General features: G+C 32.1%; 2 protein-coding genes and 1 long non-coding RNA gene across 3 annotated transcripts; all 3 read left to right on the top strand.

Moving 5' to 3' along the window:
- LOC145569701 (signal recognition particle 14 kDa protein-like) lies at positions 1–5,007 on the top strand. The gene is made up of 4 exons (XM_081628873.1): positions 1–184; positions 346–439; positions 519–628; positions 4,657–5,007. Exons 1-4 carry the CDS (start codon positions 113–115, stop codon positions 4,813–4,815), a joined length of 435 nt encoding a protein of 144 aa, XP_081484999.1. The 5' UTR covers positions 1–112; the 3' UTR covers positions 4,816–5,007.
- Positions 5,008–9,576: 4,569 nt separating this feature from the next.
- Positions 9,577–10,379, top strand: LOC145569595 (uncharacterized). Its single transcript, XR_014096220.1, has 2 exons — positions 9,577–9,742; positions 10,156–10,379. It is a non-coding gene; the product is annotated as an uncharacterized LOC145569595 (long non-coding RNA).
- A 1,257-nt stretch (positions 10,380–11,636) lies between these two features.
- On the top strand, positions 11,637–18,923 carry LOC145569468 (putative prolyl 4-hydroxylase 10). The gene is made up of 8 exons (XM_081628842.1): positions 11,637–12,064; positions 12,322–12,409; positions 12,995–13,092; positions 13,225–13,322; positions 17,509–17,638; positions 17,805–17,992; positions 18,083–18,179; positions 18,625–18,923. Exons 1-7 carry the CDS (start codon positions 11,862–11,864, stop codon positions 18,154–18,156), a joined length of 879 nt encoding a protein of 292 aa, XP_081484968.1. The 5' UTR covers positions 11,637–11,861; the 3' UTR covers positions 18,157–18,179; positions 18,625–18,923.
- The last annotated feature ends 4,126 nt before the right edge of the window (positions 18,924–23,049 follow it).

Genomic DNA, 23,049 nt, shown 5'->3' with positions numbered 1-23,049 from the left:
CAAGTCAATCGAAGGAAACTATCATTCCTTTTTGCGTTTTTTCTCTCTCCTCCGGTCTTCCATCAGTCTCAGTCAATCGTACTATTCACATCTCCGCCGCAGCGCCGCCGCGATGCCGCCGGCGCAACCTCGCAATCGCGCCTCCTCCGCCGCAGCTCCCTCCTCTTCTTCATCCTCCGTCAAGGTAAATTTCTCTCTCCTCCGAACAATTTTTCTCTCGCTTCAATTTCATCATGATCTAGAAATCATCGAATTATAATTATACAGAAATCTCAATTTCCGATTTTAGGTTAATATAGTGAAAATTTCTTTGTTTGAATATTGGATTATGTTGTATATTTTCAGGCGCCATTAAATTCGGACTCGTTTTTGAATGAATTGACGGCAATGTATGAAAGAAATACTGACAAGGGTTCTGTTTGGGTTACTCTTAAGCGATGTATGTTCCATTTTTCTTCCTAAGTTTTAAAATTTAGTGTAATTTGGTTTGATTTTAATGGTGCATTGTTTGATTATAGCATCTATGAAGTCGAAGGTGCAGAGGAATAAGATGAATACTGCCGGAGAAGCCATTGATTACCGATGCCTTATTCGCGCTACCGATGGCAAGAAAACAATCTCCACCACAGTAAGTTCCTGTTGTTATTGTGTTATTGAATTTGAACTTGAATTTTGAATGAACTGTTTGTTGTTGGAATTGGGACTTTTTGTGTTGGTGGTAATTTGGGAACCATTGTAGGATTAGGGAGCTAGGTATTTTGGAATATGTAGGTTAGGCCGTTAGGCTAAGCTGTGTGTTGGTGGTGGAACTTCACAAAAAAGCTGGATTTAAATAGCTAAGTGACATGGATTTGATTTTGGTCTACAAAAGAGTTTCCAATTTTAGTATAAGAATTAGGAAAACTTTTGGCAGGTTGATTTTTTTTTATTGCATTCAAGTGATACTAGCTGTCAGCAGTTCGTGATCACTGTGATCACCCGTTTCTTCAAGCTAATATAATGCGTTTTTGCCTAGACAACAACACCTTAGAAAACTGATGGCTTTCAAAGGAATTCTTTTGCTGGTAATATTCTCCAAATAACATTTAACTCTAGTGACTCTTTACTTATTGCTTTGACCTCATTTTAATCTGGTGCCATATATGCTCTGATGACAATCAGTTGTCAAAGTTGCTAATGTCATTTGTAACTCTCAGAAATTTGATAATTTAGCTATCTACTTCCTATTGTTGCCCTCAGGTTACCTAACCAATCAGCAATAACAGTCACTGTTTATTCACGGGTGTTGTTTGGAAAGGAAAATAAGGGCCTTTTGTTTTTTATAGAGAAGTGCAATTTGCAGTTTGAGAGTTTTCAAAGTTCTCCTTCACTTCTCGAATGGTGAAGAAATGATATTTTGTTTGATAAATTGATAACTTCTAAGGAGGATAGAACGAGAAAATCATGGTCCAACATGCCCATCAAATTTTAATTTTTGTTATGTTTGCTTTGTTGAGAAGAAGAGTGTAGATCAGTCCTCAATTGAGTCTTGATGAATGGCTTCATCCATGTTGTTTTATTTGCTTATATTGTCTTTAATTAATGATGTCATGGTTGATACCTTTGGTTGATTTGATGTTTTTGAAGGATTTAATTTTGATAATGTGTTATGTTTTCCAAAAAGTTTTCATATGTTTAGTATCAATACCTCAGTACCATTTTTAAAGACAAATTACTAGTAACCAGTGATGCCTTTTCTTTTCACTCTGACTGATGTTTGGTTGCTATTTGCCTATATCAGTTTAGCTGCCTTTTACAATACCCTATACCCCATATCCTGCTAGAGAAACCACTTTTTTCATTTTTCTTGATTCCTTATTGAATGTTTTGTGCTAGGTAGCATTGAGCTATCCTCCTTGACTTAGCTTGACCTTTTGCCTTGACTAAATGTCTGCAAGTTATACTTTGAGTAAAGCTTTAACATGTCATTTTGTGCTGTAGTGTAAGATTAACAATGTGTTATCGGTAACTTTTAATGATCAGTTTAACATTACTCTTTTTAAAACTTATATTATCATTTTACTAATATATAATGTAATACAATAACATTCTCCTACTCATTCCTCATTATGTTTTTTTTCTTTATTTGTATACTACATACTTTCGGTGCCAATAATTAATAGTAAGGTCAAACAATACTTTCAACAATATCATCAAGGCATGTTTAGCACGGTTATATGACTTTCTTAATAGTCACGCGGGAGCTGTATGACACAGCAGGAACAAAGCCGGTGTGTTGTTGTAAAACTTGTAATAGTATAACCTAAGGGGCAATATGGGCAGTCTGACCTAGACCCTGACACAAAGCCAACTAGTTAAGGCACATGTAAATATTCTGTCTACTATTTTGTGTGTTGTATACTTTTATTACATCGTAGAGGATGTTGCCTTTTAGGACACTTGAATTAATGAGAATATTTTCACCTATTTAAATCACATTTTGAAACCTTTTCAGTGCTTTAGAAGATGGTGCTTCTGTTATGGAGGTTTACATTCTTTGTACATTTAAGAAGTGCTCCAATAGATATCCATTCAGTATTCTATCTTATCAAAAGTTTTTTCATCTTTATACTGGGGTCTAAATTGACATAAACCTGATTAAGCAGCTTTTTGAAATGAAGTATTTGATTTCAACTGAGCTTATTTTATGATGGGCCAGTCGGAGAGGCAGAAGATTCCTTTATGAGGCGAGGAAGTCTTGCCTGTGCTTCAACGTCTCTCTGGAAACCTTGATGGGTTAAGCTAGGGTTGTATGGCAGAAGGTGTACTCCTTAGCCTCGTAGGGAAGCAGTTCCCTAAAGAAGTTGCCTGGTTATTATGGAGACAATTATCAATTTATAATGGCTAGACATATATTTGTGGCTTTATCGCATAAGACATGTAGGTATAAAAATGTAAGAGCTATTTCATTCACAATTTAGGTTGGTTACATTGCCAAGAGTTTCTGGTTAGTAGTGTCAAGTGCGGGAATCTTTCATCCTCATTCAATTTTGTCTGCAAATATGTGTGGCTATAGATTTTGTGCCCTTTGGTCTCATAACCTTTGGACTCACCAATTCGCTAATATTCAGAGGTTTTGGCCTGTATGTGCTATTCACAACCCCCACAAGCTCACTGATGATACTTGTAGAGCATACTGTATGTTGTAGTGAGAAATCAGTGTTTGGTGAGGTATCAGACATGACTGTTGTGATTGAGCCTGTTTTCATGGAGCTTATTTGGTTCAATTTCTTGTTGATTGTTGTTGATCACCGATGATGTACGTCTCCTGGATATTTGTGCCACTTTTTCCTCAACTGTTGCATGAGGATTTATGAACTTCTGAATATCCTGGAGTAAGATATATATTTTCTTTGTAGATTTGAAGGATAAGGCATATGGTGTAACACTGAAATATTGCTGGTTTCAAGGTGCACTAATGCTACTGCTTCATGATCCCTAGTCCCCTTCAATTGATTATATTTGCTACATTTCTTTACTTGGCTATTTTGCTAATTTTGTTATGGATCCTGTATCTCTTGCTTAGTTCTATTGGATTATTGCCCTTTTTGGTCTTATTGGTTTCTCTGAATAATCAAAATCTTGTAGTCCTTGTAGTATTTACACTTTGCTATGTGGGTTTGCAGTCATTTGTGCTGTATTTATGCATCAGACTTAGTTGCTAGATGCCTGCACTACATGAAATGTAAACGAAACACGTGTGCCTTTGTTGTGGTGATTGGATATATTATGGAATATTCCCTGCCGGCATGCACTGTGTTTTCATAATGAGCATCTGTTATATACCTCTTACATCTCAAGGAATTGAAGTAAACAATTAGCATTGTTTGTTAAGCAGAACTTAAATTAGATGAAGGTGGGTACAGGGGAATGCCAAAAGCTAGGAATTTATTCAAATGGCCCTTGTTCTGCTATATTGCTGTAACATGATGGTAACCTATGCGTGTTGTGCATTTCTTCTGAATTCATCTGTGGCTTTATACAGCATGAGTTATGGCATTGAACTATTGTTCTGGCCTCTTTGGTGTTGCTTTTGCATCAAGACTAGTTAATTATCAACAACTCACCATATTATAGGCAAGTCCTTGCCTGGTTTTTGTAATACCAGACGCTGCCCTCCTCTTCCCACCCCACCCCACCCCACCCCACCCCAATCAAGGAAAAGTATAACCAGACAAATGAAAGAAAGACTACAAACAGTTTAAAAGAAAAAGGAATAGATAGAAATAGTAAGAAGAGGGTATTGTCTATCATCAAACCTTACTGGATCGCTTTTAGTTGATATTGGGTGTCTTGATTTTTGTAAGTTTAAACCGACAGTATGTTTGTTAATTTTCTCAGCTGCGATCAATGGGGTGTTAGCAGAGATCTGCTCATCAGAATTGAAAACATAGTGAATTTATTTAAGTTCAATTTTTTGTTACTGCCTATAATAACGTTATTTTTATATCGAGCAATTGTACAATTTAATATGAAAGATTGAAAGGGTACAATTTAATATAAGAAGCTGTTCTTATATGAGATCTGCAATTGTACAATTTAATATGAAAGATTGAAAGGGTACTTTTCCTAACTTTTGAATATTGCTGGTGATTTTCACTTTGATTTTTCTTTCAGGTGGGTCCCAAGGAACACCAGCGTTTTCAAGCTTCATATGCTACCATCTTGAAAGCTCATATGACTTCTCTAAAGAAACGGGAAAGGAAGGACAAACGAAAGGCTGCTGATTCAGATAAGAAAGTAGGAAGCTCAAAGAAGGTGGCTTCTTCTAAGTGATTTTTTTGCTCTTTTGGACATGACTGGGTTTTTCTTCCCCTAATATACAGCTCGGAATTTTTTGAGAATGAGAGGGATTGTTTTCAGAAATTTGCTCCACCCCTTAAATTTATGTATACCTTAATTTGGTGAGCCTACGCGAGATTGATTTAAATGACATGGGGTAAAAGTCGAAAATCTTTTTGATTCATATTACAGGGTTGCAATCTAGGTTTAAATTATGGTTTAAATGGTGATAGCAAAGTAGGTCGGCCAAATTTCATGTGATAAATCACTATGCTGCTGTATCATTATGTTTCTTACAATTCATTGCTTCAAAGATCCTGCTCGAAATTTGAAGCTGTAGCAGGCCCTTCCACATCCCTTACTACTATGTAGTCTCTTTTTGAAAAATATCATGTTGACCATCTTCCTTAGCAAGCGTCGCAAATCTTGAGCTAATATCATCTCCACCTTCCTAAGTACCATGATTGACTGTTGCACTAGCACCATAATATTGCTCGGACATGTCATGTGTCGTACCACTTGTTCTTCTTGTTGCATATTTCCAGATTATGAAGTTCTTCATTTAATAGGTTTTTAAACAGGTATCCATGAGCCAAATTATTGTGTTCTTCAAGTTTAAGACTTTAGGTGGCAAAGGATTTTCAACCTTATTCAGGCGATCATTAGTTTGATCAATATTCATTTTTCTCACTGACATGATTGATGCACATTGATCCTTTACATGCTTTAACTTACCACAGTTATATCGTATCATTTTAATTACATCATACTGAATTCTCCATATTTTGCCATTCAACCAAAACTTAGACAATAGAGAATTAGATAAGTCAATCTCCACACTCTGCCTAGTAAATTGCCCTCTCTCTGCAGGAGCATTTGACTTTTCTTCCCTAAGGATGAACTTTCCTAATATTTGGCTTTTTGCCCCAATTTTCTTTAAAAAGTCTTTATCAAAATACTCAATTGACAGATTGAGAATTCTTAGATTATTAATTAAAGCTTCCTTTGAGATGATATTAGCTAGGCTTCCATTTCCTAATCCTAAGGTGGATATCATTAATCAGTGAGAGACCGTGAGTTCACACATAGTCGTAACTTGTAAGCATCCAAGTTAAACCTTGCCTATGAAATATTTGTATCCAATATCACTTAAAGCCAAATTCGAGCTTCTTTCAATTGCCATTTCCTTTTTATTTTTTCTTCAATCCCATATATCCCACAAGCTACCCCAAAATACCTCTAGTAAGGCCCCGTTCTTTAGAGCAAAGCTGCTTTGCTTTGCTCTGCTCTGCTCTGCTAAGCCTTGCTTTGCTAAAATCAAATCTGCTCTGCTTTGTTCTGCTCTGCTCTATTTTCAAATAATAATTAATAATAGCAATAATAATAATTAATATTCAGTAAGAAAATAATAATAATTAATATTGTATTGATGATAATAATATATTAATATATTATTTTGAATAATTATAATAATTATTAATATTAAAAATAATTTTAATAATTATTAATATTAATAATAATTAATATTTATTAATCATAATATTAATTAATAATAATAATAATAATTATCATTATTAATATTTAATAATTCAAACTATTAAGAATTAATATTTAATAATATTATTAATTAATAATTTCTAATAATTATAACAATTCTTTCAAATAAATAAATAATAATAATAACAATTAATAACAATTTCTTTTATAAGCATTTGATATTAGAATCACAATGCGTAGAAACATTTTATGTATGTGGGTATTGATTGTTACTTCATTGATTTGAATTATTTTTCAAATCTTTCCATACAATTTAAGAATTAAATAAAAGAGTGTGTTTTCAAGTAGTAATTTGTATATCATTATTATTTTTAGGGTTAAAAATATATGATTAAGACAAATTTATAAGTAAAATCATTATTACTCATTAAATCATTTTATTTTAAATTTTTTGTGAAATAAATATAAGTAAACCGTTGTCTTTTATCTTTCTACTATTAACATATGTTAAATATGGTATACATATATTTATGTTTTCACTCACCTAAATCAATGGTATATGCACTTAATAATAGTAATAGTAATAGTAATAGTAATAGTAATAGTAATAATAATAATAATAATAATAATAATAATAATAATAATAATAATAATAATAATAATAATAATAATAATAATAATAATAATAATAATAATAATAATAATAATAATAATAATAATAATAATAAAATCATTAATAATAATAACATTAATAATAGTATAAATAATAATAGTAATAATAATAACAACAACATTAATAATAATAATAACATTTATATATAATAGTACTAGATTAGGTCCCATGTCATGCACGGTAATTTTAAATAATTATTATTGAATGAAAATAACATTTAATTAAAAAAACATACATTTGATAACAAAAACAAAAAAAAAATACTATAATGAATTTGTCTAAAATATTAGCCAGATACGTATTTTAATATACACATTTGACAATACCCGATCTATAATATTTGTATATTTAACCAACATATTAGTATCATTTTTTTTTGCTTATTAACCAAATGAATTTCTTAAAGCTATATACTATGTATTTAACCCGTAAATATATTTCTATTTTAATTTTCTTAGAAAGTAAATTGGCGTTGTAAAAAAAAAAGTACATTACACTCAATATGTCACATGTTAAGAATCCGTTTTTTCCCCCTAAAACTTATACTCTGTAGTTGTTAATATATTTGTGGAAGGATTTATCAAATATTTTATTTTAAGTAATTTTTAATATTCTAGTCACTTTCTTGAAGCTTCTAAATATACAACATCATTTATAAAGATATTAAATAAAAAATAAATGCAATTATTGAAGTACATGACACTATGATTGACAAAATTATGTTGAAGCTAAGTTTGAATTTTTTTTCCCTTTTACATAAGTTTATATAGTTGTCAAGAATACATGAAATCTTTTATTTATGTATAATTTATAATAATTTATTTTTATTTAAGATTTGTTTTTAAAAAAAATAAAAAAATAAAAATAAAAACTAAGGGACACACCAGAAAATGACACGTGTCATTGCTGGTGTGTCTTTTAGTATATAATTATTGATTAATAATAATAATAATAATAATAATAATAATAATAATAATGACAACAACATTAATAATAATAACATTAATAATAGTATTAATAATAATAGTAATAATAATAGTAGTAATAATAATAATAACAACAACATTAATAATAATAACATTAATATATAATAATAATAATAATAATAATAATAATAATAATAATAATAATAATAATAATAATAATAATAATAATAATAATAATAATGTTGAAATCTGCTATGTTCTGCTCGGCTCGGCTCTGCTCTGCTGAAATTTAACCTGCTCTGCCCAGAAGCTCAAAAGAACAGGGCCTAAGACTGGTTAATCACCTTGATAAACTTATAGGGTTTAAATTGTAACTTCAATAATAAAAAAAAGCAGAGGACATTTTTGTAAATCACCATCCTTCTTCTTGCGATCACCATCAAAACCGACCACTATCTCCTTCATATTCTTGAAAACCACCACCGGATCTGACCACCTTCTTCCTTCATTTTCTTCCTCCTTTGATCCACAATTGGAAATCAACCACCATCTCCATCTTCTTCCTACAATCTTACCCACCTTCATACCTCCGGCTTTGCGGTTGAATCTAATATATATAAAGGGGAGTTTTTTTTCTGAGTTTTTTGAGAGCCATGTAAGATTTTTTCAGCGCGCCAAGTAGGATAATAATTTTTAGTGGTATCCAATTAAATACGAGATTATTAACTTATTTTAGAATTAAATAATTTAAATGACACGTAAGCAAAAATGGCGAATGAGATTTCCCGTTTAAATTAATTAAATATAAAACATTATCTTTTGATATCAGGAATTTTATTTAAATATATTACAAATTTTAGCGCACATATATATATATGCAAAAATGGAGAAAATTCAAGGTATGGTTATTCCTGAAGGGTAAATGATCTTTCCATCCCTTATTGATTTCTCAATAAAATGCGAGATTTCCCCTACTTGTGAGCTTTCGATCTCCTTTAACGATTAAGCGTGAAGCTACATAATTCATGCCAGGTGTACATAAAATATATCAACTGATTTTAATTGTTTCACACAAATATCAAAGCAATTTAATCACCAATTACCGCACATGTTTATTAAAGATTCTAGGTGATATTATATATTACTTTTCAAAAAAAAAAAAAAAAAAAAAAAATACTTGTGGTAATTTTTTTTTGCAATAAAGGTCAAAGAGTATTATTTGCAAAACATAAAATATTATTTAGTTGCTAGTAAAAATTAACGAAGATAATACACCAAAATTAATGACAATTAAGAGCAAATTTAATTAATATCTTGAGCTAAGGGGAGGCCAAGACCCCGCCAACGCCTAGGGATGGCAAAAGCTGACCCGACCCGACAACCCGTCCCGAAATAAATGGGTTTTGAGATAGAATTTCAACCCGTTTATGCAATTGGGTCAACCCGAACCCGACCTGAAGTTAAACAGGTCGGGTTCAGGTTGGAAATCCCAACCTGAAACCAACCCGCCTAAACCCATTTAATTAATTGGGTCGGTTTCAGGTAGGGTCAACCCGAACCCAACCCGCCTAAACCTGTTTACCACCTTATTTTTACAACCTAATTTTTAAATATGGGCCAATTAAGCCCAAACTATCTAATGAAAAACCCTAAAAAAAATTCATACCTCACGCCGCTACTCTTTCATTTTCATTCAGTATTTACTCATTCTCTTTCTCTCTCCTCTCCCTTCTCTAGTTCTCTCTCTTTACCCTCTTGTTTTTAATTCTTTTCCATTAAAATTGTTGATTGAAGCTTGCTGAATATTCATCTCAACATTCCCAAGGTAATTTACTTGTTAATTTTATTCTTTTTACTTAATTTTTTTTGTGTTTTGATACGTTTTTTTTCGTCAATTTCAATAATTTACATGTTATTATGCGTTTGTTTCTTCTATTTCAATAATTTACTTGTTTTAATCTGATTGAAGTTTGTTTGTTTATGGGTTTATTTGTTTATGATATTTTTCATCACTTTGATTATGCGATTTTATTTGATTTTTTATCATCTATTTATGCGATTTGCTTTGATTTTTTTTATGATTTTTTGAGAATATTTCAGCTTGTTTATGAGTTGATTTTTTCATCATGAGTTGGAAACTTGGAATGGTGTGAATGTTGTTAGCTAATTTTTTGCATTTTTTGTGATTTCTCTCTACAATTGTCTTAATTATTTATTTAATTTATTCTTAATCAACAGATACTTGACAGCCTCATTCCTCCTGAACCCATTGAACATGCGAATCCGAATAAGAAGATGAAGATACTGAATTATGCCAAACGCAGCAGCACATGTTTTGATTTTATTGCCTAATTATTTATTATTTATTTGATAATACCCAACCAATTTATCATATTTAATTTTATTGTTGTAGGATTGTATGAACTATAATGGAATTATAATGGATTTATGTTTGCTTTGAATTTGTATTTTATGTTAGTTGAATGATACATTATAAATACATGTTAAACAAATTACAAGGGTATTTAAAAAAAAAAAGGTTTAGACGGGTCGGGTTCAGGTCGACCCGTTTAAAACCAGGTCGGGTTCAGGTTGATTTATTTGACCTGTTTAAGTAAACAGGTCGAGTTCAGGTTGGGGGGTCCTGACCTGTTTATGTAAACAGGTCGACCTGAACCCGACCCGACCCGACCTGTTTGCCAGCCCTACCAACGCCCCCTGGCTTCGCCCCTGGATATAGAGTTGTGTGTTTGTGTAAGAAAACCAACTCAACCAAAAAACTAAGCATGGTTGAGGTTCATGAATATATTTTATACTAGTTTTGTGCCCGTGCGATGCCCGGGTTGTTTATTGAATTTAAAGATAATTTTTTAATCTATGTCAAATTTTAAAATATACCATTGATACTAAATTAGTTTATTGATGTGCTTTTGTGACGATTTGCTATCTAGTAGGCATGTAATGACTAATACTAATATTTATGGAAATGTTCGATTTAATACATTAAAAAAAATAAACAAATAATAATTTAAATAATTTAAATGTTCAAAGCCCGTTGGGTTGACCAGAACCCAAAACTTTGGGCAAGGGTTGAACATTTCTTGACTCGTAACCTAAAGTAACCCAACCCGAGATGACTCATGACTCAACCCTAATTGACAGGTCTATGTAGTATTAAAATTCTATTAGTTATAAAGTATATTATTTTAACAGATTAGTATATATTATAAATACATGTTTTACACTTTAAACTAATTCTTTTGCTTCAAAAAAAATATTATGACATAAAAAAATTAAATTTATATGATAATTTTTGAGAAATATAATCTAATAATTTTTTTTGAATAAAATTATAATTCCATTTGTATATATGAAATATTGGTCTTTTATCGAAAATAAAATTCTAAACTTAAAATTTTATCCTAATTTTTTTTTATTTTTTTTATTTTTTTTTTTAATTTTTATGAAATCTATTTAAATCGCTACAACGTAGCGCGACACTTGGCGAAAAGTTAGAACGCCACGTGTCGCAACGTCGTGACCTGGCTAAAAGTTTAGCTTTATATATTAGTGAAGTTATATATGATATGATATGATATGATTATGTCAATTTGGTAAAGACTGTGTAATTACATTTGGATAATTTCTTCAAGTCGGGCAAAAAATACAAAATAATACTTGTACAGTACTCCAGTAAAGGATAATGGAAAGCAGACAGAGAGTACTGTACCATTTAACGTCAATTTCTCGAAATATAGAATTTGATTAATTGAATGCAAAAAATTCAGTTCCTTCGTTGAATAAAATTTAAAGCTCTATCTCTCTTCCCCAAACTTCACTCTTCTTCTCCCTGCAAACTCTAAATCACCTCAGATCTTCCATCTTCTTCTTCATGCAATCAACTTAGGGTTTCTGCAAATCCATAAACCTCCAAGCTTTCAACAATGGCGAAACCGAAATACGGTCGTCCTCTACTTCGGAAATCGTCAACGCCATCGTCAACGCTCATATTCGCATTGCTTCTTTTGTTCTCTGTCCTCGTTCTTATCCTTCTTGTTCTTGGAATCGTCTCCATTCCCAGCATTAATCCTTCCGCTTCCCATCAAGTTAATGATCTCAATTCCATCGTTCATAATGCTGTTCACAGGTTTTGATTTCATCAATGTTTGAATTTTGAATTGAAATTCCAATTGTTATTGCTAATTCAATGTGATCGAATTTTTCAAGGGCAGCTGAATTATACTCTTTGATAAACACTCCAAATGTATTTAGATTTTGCGACTGATTATCCAACAACTACTTATAGACTTGTTTTGAAATTGATAATCGAAGAGATAAATTTGGAGTTTTTGGGTTTTGGATTTTACTTTGATTTTTGTTTAATTGATTTTATGTTGTTGGCAGGGTTGATCATGTGAGCAAAGAAAGAGATCAGCAATGGGTTGAATTACTATCTTGGGAGCCTAGAGCTTTTGTTTATCATAATTTCTTGGTATGTGTTCAAAATTATTTACTTCATTTCCAGTTAAAGTTGACTTTTTTTTTTCCCGTTTTCTTTAGAATTGAGCAAAAGTTATGATGGTTAATATATACGAGTACAAGTTATGTTATTGATTTGTTATGTTTTTGTTATTGTAATATAAATATATCCTGCGATTTGCATTTCTTACATGAGCTATGATTGAATTATATCAATGTCTGTTTGCTGGTTACTGAAGGGTTTTGAATGTGTGGAAAATGTGTTTTGTAAGCTGGATCGATGGAGTTTCTATCATCGAGAATTGATGTGGAGAATTATTTAAGTTTTACATCCAAGGTTGTTCCTTGTGTTGGTTTTATTCGAAGCTTAATTTAAAATTATGGATTAACTATTGGTTGAGACATAATGCACCTTGTTTCACTACATTATAATGCATCATTGGAAGGAACATTTGGTGCTTTGTGGCCTTTGTCAAGTTGCATTCATGGAAGGAATTGAATGCATACTGAACTTTCTTATTTTCACAGTCTAATAGATTGAATTCTTTGATTATTAAAACGAAATTGAAAGCTTAATCAAAACTTTGGTCCTTGGCAGTCTAAGGAAGAATGTGAGTACCTTATCAAACTTGCCTCACCTCGCATGGAAAAGTCACAAGTTGTTGATGAGCAAACCGGCAAGAGTAAAGACAGCAGGCACAAATTTCTTTATTCCCTCTCCATTCTCCAGTCTCAACTTGCCGCCATTTTATGATGCCTATCTCATAGTGTTTTCCTTTTTTAAGTTGCTGTCTACTTATTAGATTTTTTGATTTTCTTCTCTTATAGGGTGCGTACTAGTTCAGGAACATTCCTTGCTAGAGGTCGGGATAAGATCATCAGGACCATAGAGCAGAGAATTGCAGATTTCACTTTTCTTCCAGTAGGTATGAAACTTAGAAATTTTGGTGTAATTGTTTGATAAGAACCATAGTTGCTTAATATGCTAATCCCCTGCGACCATGAACCAAAATACAATACATTATAAGGAAAGTGGTACATTTTTAATTTTTGGTCTAATTAAACAAATTAGGTAGTGTGAATTGTCTACCTGTACCCAACCTCGTATTGGCAAATTAAGTAACTCTTCTAAGGCTCCTTTTTGAAGCTTATATTACACTTCCTGTGCTTCATTAAAATTTCAACACTACTTAGGCTATGTTTGGATAACAAAAAATGGAAGGAAAGGAAGGGAAGGGAAAGGGAGGGAGACAAACTTCCTTGTTTGGATAATATGTTGGGGGAGGGAAGGAGAGGGGGAGGGAGGGATCCATTTTCCATCCTCCTTTAATAAAGACCATCCCTTCAAAATTGGAGAGATTTGAAGGGAAAATGGAGCTCATCATTTCCTCCACTTTCCCTTCCTTCCCCTTCCTCCTATTCCCTCCCTTCCATTTCCCTTCTAATTTGTTATCCAAACATAGCATTAACGTCTTGACTCATGCACTATTCAAATACTTTTCTTTGGCTTACTTTATGATTTATAATTAAGGAAATAGTAATGGGGGATCGTTTTAGATTCACCTCGATTTATGAATTTGTGACACTACTTTGACCTATGCACTATTCACATACTTTGCTTTACCTAACTTTTACGATTTATGGTTAAAGAACACTACAGTCATGTGGGGTCTTTTTAGAATTGCCTCAATTTGTGCATTTGAAAGCGTGAAATGTGAGTGTTGCAATTTCATTGAAACGGAGAAAGTATTTTAATTTAACTTTCTTATCCGTTTCGGGACTGGGGGATTGGAATTTGAATCGTTAAGTTTCTATCTTGTTTGAAATGGGAGGGGAAGGAATAAGAAGGAAAAGAAAGGAAGGCGAGAGAAGGGAAAGAACGACCTTCAGTTTCCTTCCAAAGCTCTCCAACAAGGGAGGGATGTAGTTTATTAAAAGGGAAAAGAAAATGGATCCCTCCATTCCTTTCCCATCCCGTGCCCTATATTTTATTAGAATATGGGATAATGTATCCCTCATTATCAGAATTCAAAATCCTTATTTTTGTAAGAATCTACTTGTTGAAACTTGAAAGTAAGCTGGGACCTATGGCATGAAAGTAACAGTTCTCATAGGTTGACTAACAGTTGAAGATACTAAGCTTAGTTGCTTTCTTTTTGAAGCATCCTGGACAGGGTAGATATCTACTAGTGATGAGCAACATTTGGCCTTTGATTTTACTGATTACTCTAAATCTCCTTAGCCACCTTGGTTCCCTTATTTATGGATTGAGGGAACTTTAGGAAGCTTGCCAAGAACCTGTTAACCACTTGACCCTACTGTATATTGCAATTGCATGTACTTTTTTTGAGACTCATGTCATTACTGTTGGTGTATTAAATGAGTCTAAACTAGTCTAAGTGCAACAGCTTCAACTTTAGATCTTTTACTTTTTAAATGAGTCTAAACTAGTCTAAGTGCAACAGCTTCAACCTTCGTGCTTCTAGGTTTGGTGTAATCCATGTAATAGTCCATACCATATCACAGAATTGTGCTTGATTGTCTGTGTTCGTTCTGTACATAAGTTTACCAATCCTCCACTTTTATTCCTTTTGCATATGTGAGGAAGACATTTCCCACTTTTGTCTACCATATCCTTCCCTATCTACCGCTGTTTTTGTAAAAAGGTATAGAAAATCTACTATTTGTGGCAATCGAGAGCCAACTATTACAGCATTATGTGTCTTGATTAGTTATCCTAGTCAATAATATATATTAAATGAATGCCAATTTTTCAACTGAACATGCGCAAATGAAGCATGCATGGTTTTGGTCTGTAAAAGAATGGGTTGCTTTTTGAGAATATATCTGCTGATCCAGGGCATACATAATAGCAAAAGCTTTCTAAATCTACTGTTATGATATTTTTTAATTTATTTTTATTTTTTTTACAATACCCCATCAGCTCTTTATTTTGACTTTGCTAGCTGCAAACTATGATGAATTACATTGTAGTTAGATTTTTGAATATGAATTTTCTTATTGTATTTGCTTTTTTTTAGCAAGTTATGTAGCTTCTTTTTCATCATTTTGCAAGGCATCAAATGATTTAGGATGATGGATGTTAAGCTAGTTTATACTCAATGAACACAAAACAATGATAATTTTCAGGATAGCTAACTTCCTAGAGACCTAAACTATTTCCTTATGGCTTGTCCACTGGCCAATACTTTAATTTTATGAACCATGTCATTTTTTGAGTGGGCGGAGCAGTGGAGGAAGGGATGTGTTAGATACTTATGTGTGACAAATTTGTGCAAACTTCTCTGATCACCAATCAATGATTAAGAACTCAACTTTCAGTTTAACAAATCTTATGCTTTCTAGAGCCAAAGCCAAAGAAAGTAGACAGCGTAATATAGTCCAATTGCAATGAGAAATGGATTCTTAGCAAGCAATTCAAAGGTTAAAGTTATATAGCTCCAGACAATGTCTTTTGGAGACCTCACCTTGAGAGAAATAAAGATGTGGGACTAATCAGTACTGATGCGGGAGCAATTCAATATGGGTTTCTTGAAGATTCTTGGAATATTCAATTGTGAATTATTTGTAAAGAATTTTACGATTATCTTGCAAATCTTGAAGACTCATGGAGTTTTTTATTTTTTTTTTTATTTTAATTTTTTTTTATTTTTAAAATAAAAAACCTACACTATTCTTTAGTTACTATTAATTACTAGAATTTTGGCCTATGGGTTTTACCTTTCACTTGGGTTTTCCTATTTTTAGGCTTTTAGGGTTTTAGTTATTAAGATATTTATTTGTTTAATTTACTTATGTTAAGATAGAATTATTAGTTGATTACAAAAATGACTAGGAGATGAATTAGGATTCCTATTCTATCTTTTCTTAGGATTATGATTATACGTTTTCTATCTTATCTTTATATGGTTTTTCACCCGATAATTATGGGTGCATACCAAATTACCAATATAGTTTTTGGTGTGTGATATGTTTTGGGAATGAATCCTTTGAGCTTTGCTTGTTTGATTGTTAATATAAAAATATTGCGATCATCTTCTAGTAGCGACTAGGAAGAGAATCCGATATGTGAGTAGGGGAAAATGAAGAGTGGGGGGAGTCATTAGCTGGTCGCAAACTTACCCACTCACAAGTTGCAAAGTGAGTGACTAAGAAACTATTTTCTACCTCGTATTTGGCAACTCTTTGCTTTTACGACCAGAAGGGAGGGGTTAGTTTTATGCAAACTTGCTCGCACACAAACTCAGAAACTTAGACAGTTCTTTCTCCTTGACATCTTATTCTAACTGGAACAGGAGCTAACTAGCCTAAGTTAATACATTCCAATTTTATGAAGAATAAATTCTAAGCAAGTAATTAAAATGCATACAAATTAAACTTCTTTCATATGATATTCTATATATAATTTCTCCCTATAACATCTTTTGGAGACCTGGATTTGAAAAGAAAAAGAAGCTGGGCTAGTTGATAGCCATGTATTGTTTATTGTAGCAGTAGCCTGTATTGTCTCCATAAGTGATCCTGAATGATTCCATAAAAAAAATGTTGTGTTGTAGTCAAGAACCTTGTCCATCACAGCTGGACTATATTTGAGGCTCAATGGCTCATAAGCATTCAAGAGGACCACTGTTAGTCAAATTCTAATGGGATTTTCTCTTGAAAAGGCCATACTAGCCCAATGAGTACCAAATCAAGAGTTTGGAACAGGGGGTGGGATGGCTGCTTAGCACATAGCTAAAAACTTTCTTGATCTATGGAGCTACAATTTCTATGTCAGTGCTTTTTGTGCTTTGATACATATTAGTTTTCTGTTGTTTCTTACTTATCTTGAATGTAACACATATAGAAGTGATATTGATACTGTCATTGGTCAATGTCATGTTCCCTTAGTGATAAATTTGGTATGATATATAGGGGTTAAACTATGAGCCTATGACACTCTGAAAGAAATACTTTGTACTTGAGAATATTCTGGCAATGCCTAGATGATCCACATATTTTGTTTAAATTTTATGATTCATACATTTAGCTTCTGACTGTCATTTGCAATCTAGACTAGTAACCTTTAATGTCTGATTGTGTTATCCACAGATCACGGTGAAGGTCTTCAAGTTCTTCACTACGAAGTGGGGCAAAGGTACGAGCCTCACTTTGACTACTTTTTGGAAGACTACAGCACTGCCAATGGAGGTCAACGAATAGCTACTGTTCTCATGTATCTGTAAGTTCTTCCTCTCGATTTTTTTTTTTTTTTTTTTTTTATCATTCTCCTTTTTGTGTTCATGTCTCATCTCAAGATCTCTCACAATTTATGTAAAATGATGTCTTTATCAGTCTCTTTAATATTAATGATTAACTTGTGAATTAAATTCTGCTACACTTTGTAGCTCTGATGTTGAAGAAGGGGGTGAGACAGTATTTCCCTCTGCAAAAGGAAACATCAGTGCTGTACCTTATTGGAATGAGTTATCTAAATGTGGTAAAGAAGGTCTTTCGGTCAAACCAAATAGGGGTGATGCTTTGCTGTTTTGGAGCATGAAGCCTGATGCCTCTCTGGATCCCTTAAGTTTGCATGGTTGGTTATTTTTTTGCTACACAAAACCCCTCTCTGCATACTCCTCTTGCAGCTCTACCTTATGATCTGCTTTGTCCATCTTTGTTTCAGGTGGTTGCCCTGTAATTAAAGGGAATAAGTGGTCAGCCACAAAATGGATTCGTGTCAATGCATACCACTCTTGAATCTTCAACTGATATGTTAAAAGGTAATACACTTTGTTTTACCACCACTTTTATTCTATCCTGATCTCTCTCTCGCACGCATGCACCCATGTTCAGCTATGTGATTATTTTTAGGTCGTTTTCAATGACACTTCTGATGCAAAGTAAATAATATGAACATGGACACAAGTTGTGAATTAGTCTGCTGGGTTTTCCTTTTATAGTTGCCCTGAAATGAAAGGCAATGCTTTGTTTCATATTTCTGGTGTCCAAGTGAATACTATCCTTCATGCAATTCCTGCTGCTTTTTTTTTTCTTTTTTTCTTTTTTTCTGACATTCAATAACAGCCACAGCCCACAGGTTACTTCCCTCGTTAAATCTAAAATTCTAAATAAATGAATACATTGCCTTCTTTGCCTTTTCCATTTATCCTGTTTTGTCCCTAACAACCATGTACTTAAAAGGTTCACTATTCATGCCTGTCGCAGGTCACATTCGATGTCAATTAACTAGTTGCTGTATTATGTGTATCAATTACCCAATAGATTGTTAACTATTGCTGAATCACGAGGCGCCAACCTGGCCATATCAAAGGAAGCTTACAATTTTGATGTTTGAATTGATTTTACACTGTATTTTTCTGTTATTAATTTTTACTCATAGAATAAGTCTTAAAAAATATTGTATAACTATGTAATGTAGAGGATCTGATTCGCGTGTAAAAGTTGTAATTCATAAACATACGGTTATTAACTTATTACGGTCACTTACTTTTGAGCTGAAACGAAACTCCCCACTTCACAAGTTCAAATTCATTTTTTGGAGGAAAAATTGTTAAAAACTACTCGCTTAACAGGTCAATTTGTGAACAATTGCTCGCTAAAAAGTTTTATATATATATATAAAAAAAAAAATTATCCCTTAAATTTATAAAGTTTAGGTAGCACTACTCTTTTTCATTTTTGGGCAACTACATCTAGCAAATGAGGCTCATTTGTTATTTTTCTTCCAAAAAATCATTCTCACCCTCTTATATATTAACCAACCTCCTTTTCTTTGCAAAAATTTAACCCACAAAACCAATCTTTGTGAAAACCAAATCGTTTTTCCTTCTTTAATTGGCGATTTTTTCAAATATTTGATATTTTGGATTGAGTTTTTTCAAAGAAGGGGAAGGTTGATTAATATACACAAGGATGATAATGTTTTTTTGGAGGAAAAATAACAAATGGGCCCCATTTGTCGGATTTAGTTGCTGGAAAATGAAAAATATAGTGCTAAATAAAACTTTTTAGAGAGAAGTTTGTTTACAAATTGACCGATTAAGCTACTACTTCCTAACAGTTTTTCCTTTTTTCTTGGAGATATATATTTTTTTTAAAGAATCTTGGATATATAATTACAAAGGATTTGTTTGCTTTATATGTTTTCAATTTTTTTCCCAATAAACCCTCTCCGTTTCTTCCTTTTCATGAGAGAATTTTCTCCATCTATGCCTGGGATTTTTCTCATTTTGTGGGAGTTTTCAGATGATTCATGTCAATTAAAATGTCTATCCCATTTATCTCTTATTTTATTTAAATCAATTTTATTACCTAAAATTACGTGTCTTTCAAAGTGTAACACTTATTAAACACACGAAGGGAGTAATGTATGTGTTTGTGTTTGTGTTTGTGTGTGTGTGTTTTTTTTTTAATTTTTAATTTGTATTAGGGTATGTAAATATAAAATATCTCATCCAATTACACCCATTTTGCTAACATAGTTCCATTCATTTAACTATGGAGGACAAGTGGGAGAAACCAAAAAAAAAAAAAAAAAAAAAAAAAAAAACCTGAAATGAAGTATTTCTTTTGCGCCTTTCAAAAGGAAGAAAAAAAATTGTTTGTAATATTTAGAAAGTCGTAACAAATTATAAAATTCAATCCGAAGTCATTCCTTTGATGGCAAGTTTGGTTTGGTGATGCAAAATTGACCGACCATCCCATGCCTCCCTTTGGTGATAATTACGTAAAACGTTAAGTAGTTGACATTATATTTTGCATTATGGAAATAAATCAAATCGAATTGACAAAGAGATTGACCTTAAGAACCACCCCTAAGAAAGGTTCACTTTGGAATAAAATTATCTACCCACTAAGGCCACTATATATATTACCCATGTAATTGATGTGCTAATAAATATAATTAACAAATTGTAAAATAAAAGCTAAAATTATTTCAAAAAAAAAAAAAAAATTATAGATAAGATAAAACGAATAAATGCAAATGTGCTATTGGCGCACTTGCATTCATTATACAACCCAATTCGATCTTAATAATTACTTTACCCGTTTCGTATTACTATATTAGATGAAACATTTTATTTAAGCACGTTTATCAATGTAAACTTTCTAATGCAAATATTCTTGATTACATATTAGCAAAATTTATAAAAATTAAATATTTAAAAAATAGATATTGAGACGAATCTAAGAGCAAGTTTAGCCCCAAGTCTTAAGACTTGGATGTGACATCATTTTTGGTGGTCCCCATTGAAAATGATGTCATCAAATTCTTGTTAAGACTCACTAAGACTTACACAAATTTATCACTTTAGCCCTAAGACTTAAATATTTGACATATTATATGTAGAAAAGTGTAAAAAAACAAAGGATAATAAAAATAAAAATGAAGTGGGTGAGGTGAGTCCCAATCTCAAGTCTTAAGTTGAGTCTTGAAATTTCAAGACTCAACTTGAGACTTACTTGTGATTTTTGAAGAAAAATGGGAAAAGTCTTAAGTATAAATCTTAAGACTCAAAATGATGATGTCACCCCAAGACTTGGGGCTAAACTTGCTCTAACAAGACCTCAATCACATAATTACTTTTTCTTAATACGAAATCACAAAATAAAGTCAAAGTAAGTTGTGTAAATAGTACAAAAAGTCAAATTAGGTCATCTAATTTAGAGCAGAGGAAGTATTTACTTATATAAATATGCTATTAACACGTTTATAGATTATGCCATGTGGCCAACGGGGTTAGTTCTACTACGTAATAAACATTCGTTGTCTACTCACTATGCTTGACAAAACCTGAGGAACTAGAAATGGAGGAAAGTTATGCATTTACTAATGCATAACATTGATTAAAATATTATAAAAACACATGGTAGAGAGAGAAAAGAGGAGAGAGATAGGAAGAGAGAGGCATGTAGGTGGACCACACCTATTTTTTGGTCGGATTGTATCACGTGATGGGGGACCACATGCTGATTGTTCCACTGAAAGTTTATATAGTACCATTGAATCCTCAGTGGTACTATTTACGCATAAATTTAGTACAACTGAATGCATATATAATACCATTATGTGCACATATAGTATCACTGTATATTCAATGGTATCATTTGATCATCCAATGATATCAGAATATTTATTCGTTTGTACATATGCATAATTACATGAATACCCTTTGTTATGCATTTTTAAATGCCTAACATTCCTCCCTTTAAAATTCCTCACAAAACCTACCACTTTATTAGAATTTTTCCAACGAATAGTTGAATATTTCTTATTGAAAAAAAAAAAAAAAAATTGAATCGGTGGAATATTTGTAGTACACAATCAAAATTCTAGCAAGTATTTAATGAGGTTTGACATTTTGTATTTGTGCGCGTTTGTATACGAACCAATTCAACATTCTCATGCTTTCTAGCAATTCCAAGTACTTTCTGTTGATTTCATATATAACTATTGTTAAATCATTTTAATATGAAAACTTGATTATATGATCTTAACTATGTGCAAATTAACATCAAAGAGCTAAAAGGTGCAGTACTCGTATTAGCTAATTATAAGTATTCAAGTGCAATAAAATTAAGTCAATTTCATGAATAGTGATAAACTACTAGATGAAGTAGATCATATCATCAGTGCATGCAAATTGGACAAATAAAAGTCAAGTTTATCTCTATGAAATGACAACCATCAATCACAAAAATAATTTAATCATTACACGGTAGTTTGAATATTACCAAGTAGCTCACAAAGTAAACAAGTTTTAAATCCCATTATATAGAAGATTGATTGATTAACTGAGGTGAGCCGAACTCAACTGAACTGAACCGAAATGAAGTGAAATAAATATTTTATAAGAGAAGGAAATTAGGAGCTGAACTGAACTGAATTTCAACGTATAAGAACAGGCCTAAATCCCATCATTCATTGTAGAAGATTAATTTTTCATACTCATGTGCTATTCTTGGTTGATTTTGTTAGTGGAGCATCCCAACCGAAAACTTAAGCTGATGATGAATATATTTTATACTCTATCATATTTGTTTTGATGAGTAATTCTAGATATATAATACTTAGAGATATTAGCTAATTTTCATTGATATATACTCCGTAATATTTAGAGATATTAACAATAATTTAGAAAAAAAATGTATTTTGGCAAACGTGTTGTGAGAAACAAATTGCTATTAGTTGTAAATGATCGATTCCGGTCAAATCGGATTAATTTCAGCTCGAATCTAGATTTAGGTCAGTGTGGTTCAAGTTTGCTCAGGTCAATTCAAGATGGCCAGATGGGTTGTAATGTTGTATATCCATGTATACTGTATACCAATCATAACCCTTGCATGTTTGACCCTTAGCTTGAACTCAATTATTTTTGTTCACATGATTATTATGATATTATCCATGATGTAAGCTTGTACTGTAAGTCTGTAATACATGCAGAAAAAAAAAAAAAAAGTAATAGATCAACTGATTGGAAATACACACAAATTTAACGTGATTCATTAACACGTCCACTATATTAATTAACTGTATAATTAAGCTAGTTTAATTAAGGAGCAACGTATGAGACTCCCATGCTAGGTCACTTATAGCGAAAGAATGATTCAAAGCCATATTCCAAACAA

This window comes from Chenopodium album, chromosome 1 (assembly GCF_948465745.1).
Source record: "Chenopodium album chromosome 1, dcCheAlbu1.1, whole genome shotgun sequence".
Taxonomy (NCBI): Eukaryota; Viridiplantae; Streptophyta; class Magnoliopsida; order Caryophyllales; family Amaranthaceae; genus Chenopodium; species Chenopodium album.
Note: the sequence above shows the minus strand (reverse complement) of the source record. Positions and strands in the feature narration are given on the sequence as shown.

What these genes read in the sequence shown, in the direction of transcription:
- LOC145569701 (XM_081628873.1), top strand. Translation starts at nt 113, where the DNA reads ATGCCGCCGGCGCAACCTCGCAATCGCGCCTCCTCCGCCGCAGCTCCC. An exon ending in CTTCTTCATCCTCCGTCAAG is followed by an intron (nt 185 to 345) that starts GTAAATTTCTCT and finishes GTATATTTTCAG; the next exon opens with GCGCCATTAAATTCGGACTC. An exon ending in TTGGGTTACTCTTAAGCGAT is followed by an intron (nt 440 to 518) that starts GTATGTTCCATT and finishes GTTTGATTATAG; the next exon opens with CATCTATGAAGTCGAAGGTG.
- LOC145569468 (XM_081628842.1), top strand. Translation starts at nt 11,862, where the DNA reads ATGGCGAAACCGAAATACGGTCGTCCTCTACTTCGGAAATCGTCAACG. An exon ending in GTTCATAATGCTGTTCACAG is followed by an intron (nt 12,065 to 12,321) that starts GTTTTGATTTCA and finishes TGTTGTTGGCAG; the next exon opens with GGTTGATCATGTGAGCAAAG. An exon ending in GGCAAGAGTAAAGACAGCAG is followed by an intron (nt 13,093 to 13,224) that starts GCACAAATTTCT and finishes CTTCTCTTATAG; the next exon opens with GGTGCGTACTAGTTCAGGAA.